Genomic DNA, 18,597 nt, shown 5'->3' with positions numbered 1-18,597 from the left:
TACGGACCCTGCCACTGACTTGCCCCTTACTACTTGCATGACTACAGCTAATTGTTATGCTCTTCTAAGAGTTTTTTTTTTTTTTTCCCCTTATATGTGACATGAGAACAAAGCCTAACTTCTAGGCGCCTTGACAGCACTCTAGCAGGGCATTCTACACACCGTAAGCTGTAAAAGGGAGGTAGCTGCTGTGGGCATCCCCACTGTCACTGTGGGAAGCATTCTCATAGACTTCTGTATAACTTCATAGGAGTCTGCTGGAAAGCATACAAAAGCAGATGGAGCTCAGCAGAAAGACTGTCTGAACCATCAGAGCAACCTGCAACCTGAGTGACACGTGATGGTGGCACTGCAGAGCCCAGTTTCCCAGTCTCCTCAGAATAGTAAAATCATTGGTTATCCTGCAAGTGGAGATTGTCAGGGGCCTTTGGCCAATCCAGGCCCCCAAGCCATAGCTGGGGTAAGGCATCATTGCCTTTATACACCTGGACCTTCTTGGGCGCCAGAGGAAGACACTGGGCTGTAGGACCCTTTGGGCTCTGAGAAGTTTGGGGGTGTTTATTTACAGGGCCTGGGGAGAAGTGCTGCCATTTAGGGTGGACTTTAAGGATGGCTTGGGATTGGGTGGTCATTTGTATGACAATCATCTCTCAAGTGGTCATCATTAACTGTCATTTTAACATTTTAATTGTTGCTGACAGAAAGGACTAAACTCTCCCTCCAAAATGCTTTCATCATGAGATTCCCTTCATCCCTGTTCTGACCTTGCAGTTTTGACCTACATGGCACCTTGGCATAGCCAAAGTGGGAGACAGAAAGCTGCCCTGGCTGTGTTCTTGGCTACCTTATCTATTGATGCCAAGGAAACTTAGGCCTCGAATTTCTGCTATGACATGAGAGTTCTCTCACCCGCTACTCATTGTACCCAAGAGGATCCACCCTCGGGAGGATGGCAGAGTGTTGGAGCATGAGAGGTCCAGAGCACTCCACAGGAGACTGGTGGCTTTCAGAGATGCCCTCCAAAAATATCATAAGAGATACATGACCTCACAGCATCCCTAAGAAACCTGAGACACAAGTTAGCCACAAGTTAGGAGAAACCACACATGTGTGCAGGCCCTAGGGCAGTCTTCAAGGATGCAGAAAAGGAAGCAGTTCAGGAAACAGGAGCAAGGTACATCTGCACAGAGGGCGTGGGGCTCCAGCTGGCTGCCAACAGACAACCTGCAGCTTTTTCAGAACTAGAGCACATGTGCCGAGCCAAAGATTTCTCTTTCCCTCTCTAATCTCTTTTTAACAAACTCACACAGAATGGGACAGGCACTGTCCTAAGTACCTTGAGGCTGGAATGATTTCCTAACTTTGCAGGACAGGAAAATTTTCCAAGGTATGAATCCACTGAGAGGCAAGTCCAGGATCCAAACCATTCAGAAACTATGTTCTCACCCACACTCACAGGGCACCCCTGGGACCCTTCTGGGGAGGGGGTGTTGATAGACTCTTAGGTGCCCCCTCCTGACTGCCCCACAAATATTCAACAATCAGTCAAGAAGTAGCAGTAGGGTGCCTCGCCTCCAGGAAGAATTCCCAGGAATCTGAATCAGTGAATGACCACCCATCTTCCTTCATACCTGCAGACAACCCCCCCACACACACACAAAACCTCCACATAAATTCATATAACAAGCACACACCACACACTCACAGTGGGCCAGGCATTCTCTGTGCAGATGGGGGAGGAGATAAAGAGAAATGCTTGGTCCCTTTTCTCAAAAACTGACAACCTGTCTCTTTGGGGTGGCACACAGCAAGCCATCCCTACAGTGGGAGGAAATCTAGGGTAGCACTTGAAGCTGGAGGAAGGAGACTGGTTGGGCTTGAGATGGGCAGGAGCAGGGATGGAAGAACCAGTCTTAGTGTGGTGAATGGGCTGAAATGGAGAAAAAGAATAGCTTAGAAAACTCAAAGACTTAGAGACTCAAAGCAGGAGGTAGGATGTCTCACAGCAGAAAACTGTATAACAACAAGAACAAATAACTCCTGCCACTCAGAACTGTGGATGAACAAATGATCTCATTAATATAATGTTCAAAACCCAAACAAAAATGTTGCATATGGCTGCAATCCCAGAACTCAGGAAATAGAAGCAGGAGGATCAGAAGATCAAGGTCATCCTCACGTATACAGTGAGTTCATGTGGGCTGAGCTACATGAGACCCTGTCTCAAAACAAAACAAAACAAAACAAAAAACATGAACAAACAAAAAAAATTAAGGCAAAACTGAGTCATCGTGTTGCAGGATAGACTATATACAGAATGACCTGAAGAAAAGTAAGGAAGTGATTTAAAATATATGTATATATCTTTGGGAGAGTGGTTGGAATGGAGCAGATGAAGCTTCCAGGGTGGGAGCAATCTCCCATTTTTTCACCTGCAGTGGATGGGCATATGAGCATTTGCTGTGTGGCAGTAGGTGATACTACACTGCTTTGCTCTCTACGCGTTTCTTTGGATTTTTAAGGGGGCAGGAGTCAAATCAAGAAAGAATGGGCAGGCTAAACAGGGCAAGCGCTGCAGGAGGGGGCCCATTGCTAAGGCCTGCTTGTCTGCTTGCTTGCTTGCTTTGTCCGCTCGGCCATCTCTGAAATCAGGGTGCATCTGGCATCAGTAGCATGCTAGATGTGTGATGCCACATGGTCATTCCAAAGCTCTGACCCTACTGGCTGCCTCCCTTTGTATCACAGGCCTGCCTGAGCCATGACATTCCCACAGAATGAAGGCTCCCAAAGCAAGTTCCTGCCCCATGGTGGTCAGGAGGGGCGAAAGCAAGAAAGGTTTGTTAGACCCCAGAGCATGTCTGGGGAAAGGGAAACCCAGCTCCCTACTGAGCCTCATGGCAGCATGGGCTCTGCTGGTACCCACAGGCGGATGCTCCTCATGTCACCGTCCCTCTGTGACCTAGCCAACCACAATGGTGAGATCCACATGAGCTAGAGAGGTGGAAGGGTCATCACAGGTGGCCTTGAGTGGAAGAAGTTGCCAGAGATACAAAAGCCAGTACTGGATTAGTTTCCTCTGACCAGAGCTCAGTCTTCAAAGTAAAAGTTACTTCAGTGTCCTTTGAGCCGGAGGAGACAAGAGTTGTGGCAGTATAAAGGGTAGAGTTGGGGAGAGTTGCAGAGGAAGTTTTTTTTTTTAGGTTAGGTTGCAGAGGGAGCCAAAAAACACATACTTAACCCATGTACTTCAAGCCCTTGTCTTGAGTGCTCAACTGGAGGTGTCTGGGAGACCTCTGTGCATCTGCAAGGGTAACACACTTGTTCTGTCAGCCCATTACATCACTCTGAAGTCCAAGAAGTTGGTGCCTTTTCTACTTCCATGTTAATCAGAGAAAGCTAAGGACAAAAGACACAGAACAAGCAGCCACTGGATAGGGGTGGGGGCAAGACTCCGCCCTCTCCTCAGTGGCTCTTCCCATCAAGCAGCCTTGCCCAGTTGTAGAAGTCTTTAGGCTGGTACTGAGAAGGATTTGGAATTTGCTAGTCAGTCCTTTACCCTTCTCAAGGAAGAGTCATTCACTTGGGGGAGCTGGGGCTTGGGCCCTTCCTTTCCGCCTGCAGCAGAGTTTCTCTAGCTGGTGAACACAGGACACGGTGCTTACCTCCCCAGATCTCATTTCACTCCCTCTCTTGTCCTTGGCCTCAAGCCTTTCCAGTTGTGCTAAAAGTAGCACTGACTCAATCGTGGTCTGTCCAGGAGCCAAGACTATTTTGACTCTGTCCTCAAGAATCATGTGGTCTGAGGCGTGGATAAGCTGGCCTGCACCCCTGGCACACGGCTGTGGGGCCAGGAATGTCCTGGCCCACACACCTGTTTCCAAAGCTGGGCTAAGTGTTTCTACTCATCCACAGCCTCCACCTTGTGCCCGCTGAGGTGCTGCTCTGGGACGGAGGGGTGGTGAGGCCTAGCAGCAAGAGTAAGGGATCTAATATCCTTAGTCACGGAAGAGCAATCATTGCACCTTGGGCAGCACCCATTCTTCCTTCTTTGAGTAAGGTGGAAGTATGCCAATCTGTGTTTAAGAGACCCTTGAGTGCCATAAGCAGAGTCTTCTTAGAGACAGGAAGCATAATCCGTCCATGGCAGCCTGGGGGACTTCCCTCTCTGGAGGCTTAAGAGGGGAAGAGAGGCTCATTCGACTGGCTTAATTTAAGTCGTGGTTTAAGGTTCCTGCCTTGAAGGCCCGTCTCTCCCTTACTGGAATAGCACAGCTATTCTGCAAAGCCCAGTTGAGGCCCCACCTCCCTTGTAGCCAACCCACTCTTCTTCTATGACCCGAAAAGCCCTGGTATAGACTATCTTCAGTAGAAATACCCCTCCCACACACACACCTTTCCTCTCAGCTGCGAACTCCTAACTTGAGCTGACTCTGACTTTTAGCCCTCGGAAAGCAGCAGACATCCAGCTCGGGTAAAGCTGATGACTTACCCAGTTCTGCCCAAGAGCCATGTCCTTCTCGTATCTATTGATTCATATGCTCACACATCATCATTGGAAACGAATGCTCTTCCTAGGACTGGTCTGGGCACTGGTGAAATAACTTCTAAGAAGCCAGAGTTCCCACCCAAAAGCAGACCGCAGCTTCCTGGTGGCTACTTATGTCCCCGTATAATGAGCACAATGCCCTTATTCAGAGGCCTTGGTGACTACCTTGGCTTCAGGGAATGGGGAAAGACCTCCCTGAGGACCTGACCTGTGATAAATTTTCAGTGACGTTCAGAAATACCTGCAGTGGGAAGGTGAGAGATGAGGCTTCAGTGGCAGGAAAGTAAATGCAGTACATGGAGCCTGAAAGGCTGTCATATCATTTTGTTACGTGGTCAGCACACATATGTAGGCTCAGCCTCATGTGGACTGAGCTAAGTATGGATTGAAAATATTTGAGAAAATTGAAAAAGCACGTACAGATTAGTTTTCTTAACATTATTTCCCTAAATCATGTGATACAATGACTGTCTCCACATGAGCGTCTGAGGTATTGTAAGTAATCCAGAGATGATGTTCTGCACCCAGGAGAATATGGCGACCATGCATTCCTTTTTTTCTGAGCTTCCATAGTGCTCAGTGCCTAGCTCTGTATAGGATGTATATGCTATATAGTAAATATTGTGCCATGTTATAGAATGAGACTGAGTCATCCACAGATATTGCTATCTGTGAGGATTTCAGAACCAACCTTCTGTGACTAACAAGTGAAGATTCTTTATCATTTACAGATCTGCCAGCCATGGAAAGGGGAAGCTGCTTGGCTCCCTCCTGTGGACCTTGTGAAGTAGGGTGGGAGCATAACCAGGGTCCCAGAGCCCCTGCCTGTCCACCCCTTCAGGGCCTGACATCTCCCCTTCTGGCCTCCCTCTGCTCTGTCCCAATTAGCATGAAATTGGCTATTTTAACACTGTTGTACATTCCTTCTTGTTAGACTCTTAATATTGTACGAATCATAGGGTCAGATGCCCTGGTGTGATGGTCAGGGTCAGAGGTGTGAATTAAAGCAACACACGCTCCTGATTGCTTTAGTCAGGGGACATGAAGGCCAGCTGAGAAGGCTGCTTTCCTTTGTCACTGCTAATGTCAGCACTTCCAAGGCTCCAACACTCCAATTCCTCCCTCTGTGAGCGTTAAACATCTTGCCTGTGTCACCCTGTCCTCACAGTACAAACTCTTTACAAGTATTTAATCATTACATAACTTAATAATGTCTCATTAAATGCCATGCCTGAGGTCTCACAGCTAGCCATTATAGAACTAGCTCGTGAGCCCCGATCTCTGGGACTTTAGAGAGCCCAAGCATTTCTTTCCTACTAGCAACACAAACAGAAGAAATGATCCTAGGCTGAGAATGCTAGATGGTTTGGTCCTCTGCCCCCCGAGACCTCCAGGTCTCCTTTGCTGCTAGGATGAATCTATGGTCCCTTCAGACTCTTGTGATGCCTACTAAATGTCAAGCCCCTTGTGCCAGAGCCTCAGAAAGCCCTAGAAATACATTAACTCAGTGTTGTCTGGCTCCACACACACTGGCCTGAAGACCTTCTTTCCCAGGCTCTCCCTTTGTTTTTGTTTCCTTGTTAGATTTTTTTTTTTTTTTTTGAGACCCTCTTGTAGACCAGGCTGATCCTCTGCTTTCACCTCTGAAGTGTTGGGATTATAGGAATGAGCCACCACACCCAGACCTTAACTTTCTTTAATGTCACTCAGCTCGGCCATCTTCCTGCGACTCTGGCCACCACATATGGCCTTCCTCTAAGCTTTCACAGTGCTCAGTGCTCACAGCATCTCCACCTTCTCCTGTGCTTTCCTCCATCATTGCTCATCTGTGTGTGAAGGCAGTAGGGACACATTCTTAAGTGCTCACTGTTTCCTCATGAAGTGTGGTTGAAGAGTGAGAACAAACATGCAGTCAAGGCTGGACCAAAGAGTACAAGATTTCAGGAGATATCTGTACCACTCAGCCTTCCAAAGGAATACAGAGCCACAGTCTGAAGAACTGAGTTGGGGCTACCATTTGAGTGACAGTGTATTCTTGACTGTCCTGGAACTCACTCTATAGGCCATGGTGGCCTCCCAAGTACTGGGATAACAGGCACGTGTCACCACCGCCCAGCCCACCTCATAGGCTGAATTGGTTTGATTAAACAAAGTTAAATGTACAGAAGCATTTCAAAGGGTTAATGGTGATAATGTACCATTGTATTTATTCTGTCTCTCCAAATGCCTAGTATAAATCTGGACACAGAGTAGATATGAATAACAATTAGTTTAGATTGCTTTGACACACACACACACACCCTTTCTTTCCACCTCCTGGAGACCATTGTTGATCCTAGCTCTGAGAAAGCCTGCCTTCCTGAGAGATCAAGAGCGAGTCGGGGGAAAGTGCCTTGCAATCAGCACAGAACTGACTCTGGAAACCACCACTGCGGCACTGTGCTGGGGGAGCCTCTCTGTGCGCTCCAGGTCCATTGTCCTCAAGAACAAGCAGTACCCTTGCCCTGGTTTTGGCTCCCTAGCCATGGGTTGTGTCCACGTCTTGGGTATTAACTCCAGGACGACCTGGCCCCCATGTGTGTACATTCCTCATTAGCCCTTCTCTCATTTCAGCACCCCTACCCCACAGAGGATGAGAAGAGGCAGATTGCAGCCCAGACAAACCTCACCCTCCTGCAAGTAAACAACTGGTGAGTTATCATCACATGCCCACAGGCTTTCAGATCCAGGGGCACATGCTTGGCAAGGGAATGCAGAGCGGGGAGAGCGGATAGAAGGCCCAGACCTACCTCTGCCTCAGCTCCACTGCCAGTCCTCTTCCCTTGTGGGCTAGATGCAGGGCTGTTCAACTGCAGCTTCTCAGCGCCCTCTGCTGGGAAGTTGGGTCAAGCACATCCCTGGAAACTTCATGACTTTAGAAAAACCAACAGTGCCAGAGAATCTGAGCTTACCAGCCCAGTGGAGAGAGACTGGAGGGTGTTACATCAGGTACCAAAAGTGAAACCAGCAGTGGTTATCTGGCCTACTCAACTCAATTTGTGCTAAAACAAAAAAATATATATATTTGCAACCTAAGGTGGGAAGGAGGGAGGAGAAATGCCTTCCTGAGTCCACAGGGATGTCAGTCTTCTTGTCTGCTTCTGGCCTGCTTGGCTGGAGGATACTAAACCCTAAAGTTAGGCCCCGGTTATAAGTCTAGAAGTTGGGGATTGTGGCCACAGCTCTTCCTTTCTCTGTTTAACTCTGGGAGATCTTGAGTAGGGATTTCTGACACTTCCTCATGCAGTTCTTCCCACGCTGCCTTCGATCACCAAGCCTCAGGTAATCCACAAACTCCTCAGCCACAGAGGGCTTCTACCTTTAGACTGGTACACCCGCCTACTGACACCTGAGGGACAGCTTAACTCTCACGTTTTGCCCATCCCCAACACCACCCCTGCGTCCCAGATGGGGAGTAACCAGATCTTCCCCGTCATCCCCGGGCAGGTTCATCAACGCCCGGAGACGCATCCTGCAGCCCATGCTCGATGCCAGCAACCCAGATCCTGCTCCCAAAGCCAAGAAAATCAAGTCTCAGCACCGGCCCACCCAAAGATTCTGGCCCAATTCTATTGCCGCTGGGGTCCTGCAGCAGCAGGGCGGCGCCGCAGGGACGAATCCTGATGGTAAGACCAGGACTAAGGGTGACCTAGGATGGAGCTGGTGAAGCTCCTGGGAGGCAAAGATTCAAGGACTGAAGGTCTCCTTACTCAGGGTCCTGTCATTACTTCTCCACAGTGTTTGCTCCTTTTTTATATAAAGCTTACTAAGAAGGGATGGGGGGGGCGCGCGTGTGCATTTTTGCTTGTTTTTGTTATTGCTGTTGTTTGTGTTTTGTTTGAGACAGGATCTTGTGTAGTCTGGCCACAGACATACTATATAGCCAAGGTTATCCTTGTTTTCTGATCCTCCCTTCTCTTCCTTCTTAGTGCTAGGATTACAAGTATGAGCCACAGTACCCAACTCTCATGTGCCTTTTAACAAACCTAAAGCAAGCTCACAAAAGAAAGGGAGAGAGTGGTCCCTGGAGCCAGCGGCTGCTCAGCAGGGCCCCTTCCTCACTCCTCATACTCCCCAGTCCAGTCAGTATCTGCTTAGCTCTCCAAGGCCAAGGCCGTCTATAAATACCAAAGCAAGCAGCTGGCTTGTGAACAGAGGCCAAGAGAGGCTTTGTTCTTCCAGATTCTCCATCACACCCTCCATATATGCTCTTCAAGTTGCTTATTTTCTGGTGAACAATGAAGAACTTAATCGGCGAGACATTTGTGAGGTTGGCGCGTGAAGACCACTGTGTGGGCTGTAGGCTGGAGACACCGTGTGCATGCGTACCTCCATGCATATGGCTGTGCCCGGGTCACCATCTGTTGAGGCCGACTAGGGGTCAATAAAGGTGACGCTGTTCAAGCTTGCAGAAAATGCCAACTCCGTCAGCACTGACACAGTGTCTTGAACCGATGATGTGGCTGTCCGAGGCTCAGTTTCCTCCTCCTCAAAATTCAGGGCTCCTGCTTTACAGAGTAGTTAGGAAGTTAAATATATGGATGGATGGATGGATGGATAGATAGACAGACAGACAGACAGACAGATAGATAGATAGAAATAAAACTGCTTTCTCTATTCTTACATAGAGAATACTGTGTATGTAGTATTCCAGAGTGTTGCTGCCTGGGATGGTACAGGAGAAGTTAAAGAATGGAGAGATGGGAAGGTCCATGACAGTGAATTGTCTCGCTCAGTGTTTGGTGTACTTACAAACAAGTGGCCCACCACCCCATGAGCCAGCCCGTCCACCCTGTCCATCACTAAGGTTGCTGGACCTGACCAGCCCTTGCTAGTCCTTGCCTAGTCCTTACCTTTGTCCTCTCCCATGCAGGTTCCATCAACTTGGACAACCTGCAGTCCCTATCCTCAGACAATGCTACCATGGCTATGCAGCAGGCTATGATGGCTGCACATGATGACTCATTGGATGGGACAGAAGAAGAGGATGAAGATGATATGGAGGAGGAAGAAGAGGAGGAGGAGGAGCTAGAGGAGGAGGCTGATGAGCTGCAGACAACGAATGTCAGCGACCTGGGCTTGGAACACAGTGACTCCCTGGAGTAATCAGGCAGCCCAGATGGCACTGGTCCCAAGCGGAAAAGGAGTGTCATCAGGAGGGTTCAGGGTGGGAGGGAGGGGATATGGGCAGGCAGCACTAAGAAAGTTGGGCCCTGGCTTCCCCGAATCATAGCTTAAAGAAATGCGGAGGAGACACCCTGTTCCTTTCCAGTCACCACACTTCAGTGAAAACCTAGTCCCAGACCCTCAGACTGCAGAGCACTCCATTGCTGGGGCCAGTCAAACTGCCTGTGAAGAAAGACAGAGTGAGATCTGGACTCACCAAATTCCTGAGGACAGATGACACCCACGGCTCCACACGGAAAAGGACTTGAGTTGTTTACAAGCCCTGCCCTGTGAGGTGGACAGGTGCTGTTTGCAGAGTGGACCTTTGCTAAGGGGCAGACTTGGGAGGGAAGGATGAAACAAGGGGGTCTAACATTTTCCCCCAGGAGAATCTGACCTCCCTTGAAAGACACTCAAGGACAGGAGGGAGCACAAGCGCATCACCAGTGGCCAGAGGAGTAGGAGGGCCTGAGGCAACATCACACACTACAGATCAGAGTGGGACACGGACTGCACAGGGCTCCAGCTTGTCCTACCAGAGCCCTGGCTCTTGACTTAGGAGAGGGGGAAGGAAGCCAAAGAGACTCCTTCTGCCTCTCTTAGAAATATATTGTTGGTGGGTCCAACCTGAAGAGGTGCAGAGCAACTCTCCATCTGGGTCAGCTCTAGGACCAAGCAGATGGCAGAACCTAGATCAGGGGCCATATTAAGATGACTTTGGGGACCGCGGCTGTCCCTAGGTGATCATGTGTCACGGCTCCTGTAACAATAGGACCATGGTATCTTAGCCTAGACGCCCCCCCTACCCTCAGATGGAGCTCTTCAGATACCCCAGCCCCCTTCGTAAACCCATAGAGTGGTGGGGCTGGGGGTTCTTCCCACTCCACAGGTCCCTGTGGTAGCCCTCTGCTCCCAAGCTGGCACCACCAGCCTCTAGCCTCCTTCTTCATTCTATTCTCCAGAGAAGGCAGAAGAAACATTGGAAAGAAGTGTTATCCCAATGGGAAGCCGGGGTCTGAAGAAGGTGCTGATGTGCACACACCATTGTGCTCGGGGGGACTGGGGGCTCCTGGGAAGAGGCTTCCTATCATCTTCCCTCACATACACCTTCTGAGCCCAATTTAGAGGGCCCATGATTGGCACCCGCTCCTCCTGTCCCCTCCCACCCTATGGCTGTGAAAGACAGGACTGGTCATGTGTGTGTGTTCCATTGGGTTTAATGTGATGGGTGTGCAGTTTCATTGTAAATGTGCATTGGCCATCTCCTTCAGTGGTAGGATGTTTGTGGCTATCTGGCTCAACCAGAGGGGATCCTTGAGCCCTTCTGGGCCTTCTCCTCTACCTGGTTGGGTGGAGCAAAAGGATAGTCACTTTTCTGAGGTCTCCCGGAAATGAATGTATTTCTCCCCCCAAAAGAGCTGATATTTAATGTTTTACTAGGGATTTTTTGAGAAACAAATAACCTTATTTATAATCTGGGTGATCCAATCATTTTTTTACTCCCTTTGATGCCATACATAGAGGAAAAGCAAGCTTTTTTGGCGTGAGACTTTTACAACACGCAGTGGGATAAAACATATTTCCTCTCCTGGTCCATTTTTCTTGTTAAAATACATACGTTCACAGCTAACTTCTTCCACTCAGCACCGTGACAAGCACCGCACTCAGCACGAACATGTGCCTACGTCTCCCTACCAGCCCCTTCCACCTGCCTAATGTTATGCAACCTCCCTCTGATGTATCCACCAAACCAGTACGAATGTGGCCGCAAAGTTTTCAGTAAACCTTATCACCTACTGAAATGCTGGTGCAGAATTCTCTCTTCCTGTGACTGCCTTAGAGGTCCCTATGCCTTCAGTGGGACCCTGGGCCAGACAGAAACTGAAGGCCCAGCATCTACCGTATTGAAAATGGCCTTGCTCAGAAAGGGACAGAGTCGAGGGCTTTGGGGGTGATCTTTGTCAGCCTACTTGGAGGGAAAGATGGTCCACTTTGGCACATCTGCCTTTTGTGTGTCTAGCTCGAAGACGGTAGAGAGGGCAGAGGACGCTCTGCACTGCCCTCTCCTGACAGTTCTTCATACTGCAGTCGCGACCTGACTTCCTCCTTTTCAGACCTTTCCCATTGTTGCCCTAGGACTTTAGCGTTCAAGTGCCTCCACGGCCTACCCTTCACTCTCATATGCCGCCTTCATTTGTTCTACAGGTGGGAAGTCCTGAAACCTGGAAGGAGGGAGGTGTCGCCCGAGCTGCAGCTTTGACCCTGGCGCTATGTCCAGAGCAGGGCTGCCCCAGAATCCCAGTTGCCATCTTGCACTCCCTAGACTCAGGCCAAGGGATGCAAAACACACTGCGGGAACTATGTCCCAAAGAAATTAGACTAGCATAGTTCTGCTCCCCAGGGTTTTTTAAAATCTGGGTGCCATCCTTTCAACCATGCTGCCAACTAAGGGTGTTTGTGGTGTGGGTGGTTGTGTTCTACAGAGGAGGCAGCAAGTGTTTTGCATAATCCAGATGCTACCCAACTCAAAAAAAGATGTCTCCTGTGCTAATGACAGGAAGGGGATACTGGAGGTGAAGGGGGCTGGATTTCCTTAGCTCGAAACTAAACTCTGATATTTAGGGTCTAAAAAACTGTTCAGTTGAACTTCTGCCCCCGGTGCCCAGTCTATCAGAAAGACCCTTTCAGGCTTGCAAATCCCGCTGAAAGACATGAAATAAGCATCCTTGACGCAGAAGCCCCTCTACTTGGGTAGGTAGGCCAGAGGACTGGCAGCCTGCAACCTGCTCAGTCTTAATCCTAATGGGCTCACTGTTGTTTCAGCGTCCACTTGTTAAACACCCACACCGTCCTAAGCTCTGTTCTACACATCAAGGATCCAGCTGTGGGCAGTGAAGCCCTTCCGGGAGTCTGCCCTCTGAAAGAGTGGGTTAGCGCCACAGTCTGATCATTTTGGGACATCGACCTCTCGCTTCACCGCTCAGTGCTGCCAACCAGAGCTGCTCAGGTCAAGAGTGATGTTGAGATAACATTCTACTCACAGACGTGTTCTGCTCAGACCGGTTGCTCTTAAGATTTTTGCACCAACATGTAGAAGTTGGAAGATTGCACCTTTAAACAAATAAGATTCCTAGTCTGTTCTGAAAGTCAGTCAATTTGGGACCTACATTCCTGCATGATCATGACTGAATAACTCCTGCCCTGAAATTCACGCTTCAAGTTATGATACACCCCAGGGTTGTGGTAGCCCAGCGCCGAGGCTGAGCTGGGCTGCAGTTATGCTGGGACTGTCCCTAGTTGTTCTATTCTCTCTGATATCTAAGTGCATTAGAGTGTTTTGTTTAGGGTGTTTCAGTTTGGTTTGGTTTGGTTTGATGGTATCAGGGCCTTAAAAATGCTAGGCAAATGTCCTACCACTGAGCTACATCCCAACTCTTTCTCTCTCTGTGTGTTTAACTTTTGTTTTTCTCAGTCTCACTAAGGGGCCTAGGCTGACTTTGAACTTGCATCTTTAATTTGTGATCCACTTGCCTCATCTTTCCAAGTAGCTGGAATCACAGGCCTATATCACCAGGCCCAGTTTGTACTATTTTTTTGGGAATTGGCGGGGAGGGTGTTTTTTTGCTGCGTGGCACAGGCTGGACTGGAACTAGTTATGTATAGTCCCAGGCTAGCCCCAAACTCACTGTGCAGTATAGGCAACCTTTACCTCTTCATCCTCCTATCTCAGACTCTAGTACCGAGATTAAAGATATGCACTACTGTGCAGAGCTAAATGGGTGTTTATAAGAAGGGAAGTGTTTCTTGAAACCCAAAAGCAAGGTGGTCCAAAAGGACTCTGCCTTGGAAACAAAACACTGGAGAGACTATATTTGTGGAAATGTGGACAGTCCCGCCTTTTCTTGCACTTTATACCTACGTCACACTCAGACACCTTCACTCATGTGTCTCACCTGCCATTCTGGCCTTGAGAGGTAACGGAGGGACCATGAGCAGTGTTTCCTCAGCAGCACTGGTCGTAGAAAATAGACTACAGGAGGCTTTGTGATGATTCAGCCTAACCATCTGCATTGGATTCCTGGGGCTCACATGGCGGAAAGTGTGTGCTGAGACCTTCAAGTTGTCCTCTGACCTCCACACGCATGCTTTGGCATATGTGCCTCCCACACAAATAAATATTAAAAAAAAAAAAAGAAAGAAAGAAAGAAAGCAGATTTCAGAGCGGGGCATGTGCACACACCTGTGATCCAAGCGCCTGGGAGATAGAAGCAGGAGGATGGAAGAGTTTGAGACCAGTTTGGGCTATATGAAGAGACTCCACCTAGAAAGGGGGGAGAAAGGGAACGAGAAGGGAAGGGAGGGGAGGACAGAGGAGAGGAATCTTCAGCTCCTCTTTTAAGTTCCTTCCTACATAGCTTCCATCCTTCTTTTTTCCATATGGGCTCCAACCTCAAAGCCAATCATCCATTCGTTAAGCTTTCGTAGGTGACTACCATGTACAGCAGCCAGCTTGGGTCAAAGAACAAGTCAGCTTCACAGGCCAGGGAATAAGTACCCAGGACAGCAGACAGTGCTGACTGCATCATGCTGTGTGCTCCTTGGCATCTTATTTCTAGCCCACAAACGAGGCAAGTTTTATTACACCACTTTCAAGTGTATCTTCTACTTTTATATTTCTCAGCCTCTCTCTGGGCCGATCTCATTTAGCCCCTTTGCAAATTAAATGCATCTCATTAAACGGAACCCATTTAGGACAATGCCCTTCAGGTGTGTGCATCTTTGTACATCTTTCATTTTAAGGCAAGTGTTTGATTTATTTTCATCTCATTAAACTCTTTAAAATTATGTGCATCTCATTACACTCAGCCCATGCGATGACTTATTTCAGGTGTAGACATTACACCCAGAATTACCAGGCAAGAATATGATTTCTTTTTGTTTCATTACAAGCCTTACAATTTATGTACATCTCATTACAATCAGCCATTTAAGACAATTCCCTTCAGTTGTATGGCTCTCATTATACCTTTTCATTTTCTGATTTTTTTTTCATGTTATTTATTCAGAGAACTCACTTCAGGTGTGTGTGTGCCTCATCGTCACCTGTTATTCGTGTGAATTTCTGAGTGGTTGTTCACATCATTGCATTGTAAAATGTTTATTCTATCAAAATTCTTGAAGGCCAGATATGCCATCTTAGGGGCCTCTTATGGTGGCACAGACAGAAAGGTTTAGTCAGGACTCTGCCAGTAATTCCCCTTATTACACAGAGACCATCAAAATCAATGAACTGTCCTCATTTTCACACTGAGGAGGTAGGTGTTATCTAAACTCCCTTTTGCTTGATATCCATGAAACTGCAATGCTGTAGATGATGGCTCAACAGTTCTTGGCTTCTCCTGAAGATGCTGCACAGATACCCACCCAAGCTGAGGAATTAGATGAGCACTACAATCCAGCTCTCAGCATCTAGAAGGCCACATCCATCCATCTGTCCACCCACCCTTCAATCCAGTTACTGGGGGTGGAACCTGAGCTCCGTCTCTAGGCACATGCTTTACCACTGAGCTACACCCACAACTCATGCTCTCATTTAGGCTGAATGGAGTGTGTATCCTGGGGACACCATTGGAATCTCCCCAGCTCCCTCCAGCCTACTAGCTTTTGATATCTCCTCCAACCCTATCCTGGGGATTCTCAGCTGGAGTCCACCTTAGAATTGCTCAGCAGGAGTTCCAGAGTTGCAAATAAAAATATTTCTGAGTCTGGATCTGGAGGTGCATGATCAACAGCACCTCTGAGATTCTCAACTTCTAAACTTGATTCACAAAAGAATCTTCAGGGTGGCCACTTGAAGCTGAAAATGCCGGATGCTCTCAGCATTGTCCTACCAAGTTTGTGTTTGCAACTCAACAGGAGTCAAAGTGAATAAACAAACTCCCAGACAGGGACCTGTGGGTCAGTGAACCAGCTCACCCATGGCATATACAAATCTCAGGTCTGCACACTGAGCATCATTTCTCTTCCCCCTCACAGTGCCCATTGCCTTCCAGGGCCAGGAATGCCATTTCACTACACCGAGACAGCACATCCGTTCTCCACCCCAGATGTGAGAGTTGAGGAGGGAGGAGTTAAGAGCGCAGGTGCGGAGAGGTTGCCTGACTCTGGGGCTCACCTGCTACAGGAGAGCTTCCCCGCAGAGAGTGTCTCGAATTCAGCTCCAGTCTCCAGTTGTTCCACCCAGATCCTGACACCGGACCCTAACTCAGGCAGCAGCCCCAAGGAACTCTGGGCTGCTTTGTCTGCTTCCTTCTCTGTCATTCCACCTGTCTCCTCTGCCAGTGAGAATAGAACCTATTCTCTAAGCTCAGAATAACTCTGACTTGACACCCCTCCTCTTCTTCCACTTCTTGGACTGAACCTGCTGAGGCATCAAAATGCATGCACCTCCTGCCTGCTGTTTCATCTCCTTGTCCCCAAACCTGGGGAACTAGAAGTTCCACAATCAGCACCCAGGCCTCCCTGACCTCTCACCGAGCAGGCTTTAACATGGATAGAGCTGGGCACCATTGCTCAAACCTGTAATTCCAGCACTTAGGAGACATAGGCAGGAGGATCCGTAATTCAATGACAGCCTTGGTTACATAGAAACTTTGAGGTTAGCTTGGACTACATGAGGCCATATCTCAAAAAAATAAAAAGAAAAAAAAATAATAACAGAACAAAACCAATTAAAAATTAGTTTTTAGCCAGGCATGGTGTTATACACCTTCAATTCCAGAGGCAGAGGCAGAGGCAGTGAGATTCTGTGAATTCAAGACCAGCCTACTCTATATAATAAGTTCCAGGCCAGCCAGACCCACATGGAAATTAGTTTTTAGGTTGAGAGTGTGGCTCAGTGGAAGAGCAAATGTTTAGCATGAGCTCAATCCCAGCCTGAAAATAAAGTTATTTAACACGATATGTAGTGCAGCTAAGATGTGAGTCCAGGGTCAAACCCATACTCTTTTTATGAGACAATCTGCCTCCCTAAACCTTGGCTTGACCAGAACCAGCAGCCTTTGGGGCTAAGGGAGGAGACTTTTCATCTCTGAAGTCCAAGGAAGTGTTTGCCTCCTTGAACATGCCCTCACCTGTCCCCTCCAAAGGGCCAGGGATGACACATCACTTAAAGATGTTGGCTGCACCCTCCATCTGCTGTCCTGCAGCAGTCTCCCTTTGGGAAACAGCAAGAAGATAGAACCCAAGTCCTCTGAACTTAGCAAACTGCTTTCCACATATTTCTGCTGAGCTGGTGGGAGGGGGAGTCAAGAAGTTGATCTTTAAAGGAAAAGCTGCTTGGCATGGAGGAGTGGGCCAGAGCACCTTGCTGATGGTAGTACAGATGAGGTTTAGAAATCTGTCTGTTGAGTCCAAGTGAGTCCAGTAACAGGGTCTCCCCCTGACCTATGTAGGAAGCTGACTCCCCTTTCCTTTGCTGGGTGGCTTTCAGGGCTGACCCTGGGCTCAAGATGGAAGAACAAGGCTCTGGGAACTTTTGGGACAAACTGGCCTAGAACAGGTGCCCACACAGAAAGGGATGTCGACTGAGAGCAGAGGACTGGCCCAGGGGCCTGGGGCCCTGTCAGACCCAGCAACACGAGTGGTGGAGGATAATAAAACGATTCTGTTCAAGGGAAAGACAGAACAAAGGATGAAGTGGAAATATGCTGGACTGTACTTCTCGAACACCTGACTCCTCACTTTTTACAACCTATGATTCATTTTCCTGTTCTGGGACATGTGGGGGCAGGGAGAGCATGGACAGTGTAGGAGGAGGATGGAGGAGAGAGGGAGAGGGGGGAGAGAGGGGAGCGAAAGGAGAGAGAGGGAGAAAGAGAGAGGGAGGGAGGAGAGAGAGAGAGAGAGAGAGAGAGAGAGAGAGAGAGAGAGAGAGAGAAAGTGCTTGTGTCCCAGGGGTTTTTTCAGACAAAGCTATTATCGAAATGCCAACCAGCGCCTGCCTGGCCGATTTGCATATTCCATGCTGAGCTCTTGGAAGCAGAATGAATATGCATGAGGGCTTGGGTAGGATGTGGGGCTGTTGGGCTAAGGTAGCTCATTGTTCTTTAGAGAAGCTAGGCGGTGAAAAGCCAAAGCACCTTCCAGGTCAGCAGAATGGCCTTTGCTTCCCCTCCCAAAGGAAGAAGGAGAGAAAATCCCAGGCTCAGACAGAAATCCAAAAGATGATGATCCTCTCGGCCTCACAAAGAAATACATAATCAGGCGCCATCAAAAATGGGAGTGTCTCTTTTCTAAAAGTAGCATATAATTACTCCCCTCTCATGCATGCTAATCACGGAGGCTGGCTCAGGGATGAGAGCTGTCTCTCCTGGCTTCTGGGAAATGAGGCTCCTTTCCCCATTCCTTGCTTTCTGAACAGGGAAAGCTGGCACTGTGGGGGTGCTCCAGCGTTCACCGCCTGTGTAGATCCTATAATGCTCTCAGTGACCAGGCTGTGGTGGGAGAGCCTAGGACACGGTGGGCTCTCAGCAGTGCCCACCGAGTGGGTTCAGTCAAGGAACTGAAGATTTAAGTTAGGATGCATCTTGAGGCAACTGGTAGGTGCTAGGGGTATAGATCAGTGGGAAGGGCCTGCCTGTCTTGGGCAGGCCCTGGTTTGATGCTAAGCATACACACGCCTTACAGCAGAGGACCGTGCCTCCTCACTGACAGTCTACAGCCCTCTCAGACCACCGCCTGAAGATGATTCTACACCAGACCTCGTAGTGAGAGTGGGAAAGGCTTGTTTTAGAATTTCACAGAAAAATTCCAATTCATCCTACACTACTTGAGGCCAACAAATC

At 48.6% G+C, this 18,597-nt stretch overlaps 1 protein-coding gene across 8 annotated transcripts in view; it reads left to right on the top strand.

Annotated features, from left to right (window-relative positions):
* The window catches only part of Pknox2 (PBX/knotted 1 homeobox 2), a 262,649-nt gene extending 245,687 nt beyond the window's left edge, over positions 1-16,962 (top strand). For 3 of the 8 annotated variants that reach the window (XM_060371692.1, XM_060371682.1, XM_060371688.1), the window contains 3 exons: positions 7,160-7,236; positions 8,033-8,211; positions 9,459-16,961. In XM_060371692.1, coding sequence (XP_060227675.1) covers positions 7,160-7,236; positions 8,033-8,211; positions 9,459-9,691 — 489 coding nt within the window. In that variant the 3' untranslated portion in view covers positions 9,692-16,961. Of the gene's footprint in view, positions 1-7,159; positions 7,237-8,032; positions 8,212-9,458 lie in introns of all 8 variants that reach the window. The other 5 variants (XM_021638655.2, XM_060371686.1, XM_060371687.1 and 2 more) reach the window with 2 other exon arrangements.
* Positions 16,963-18,597: the final 1,635 nt, after the last annotated feature.

The sequence above is a fragment of the Meriones unguiculatus genome, chromosome 1 (genome assembly GCF_030254825.1).
Source record: "Meriones unguiculatus strain TT.TT164.6M chromosome 1, Bangor_MerUng_6.1, whole genome shotgun sequence".
Lineage (NCBI taxonomy): Eukaryota > Metazoa > Chordata > Mammalia > Rodentia > Muridae > Meriones > Meriones unguiculatus.
Note: the sequence above shows the minus strand (reverse complement) of the source record. Positions and strands in the feature narration are given on the sequence as shown.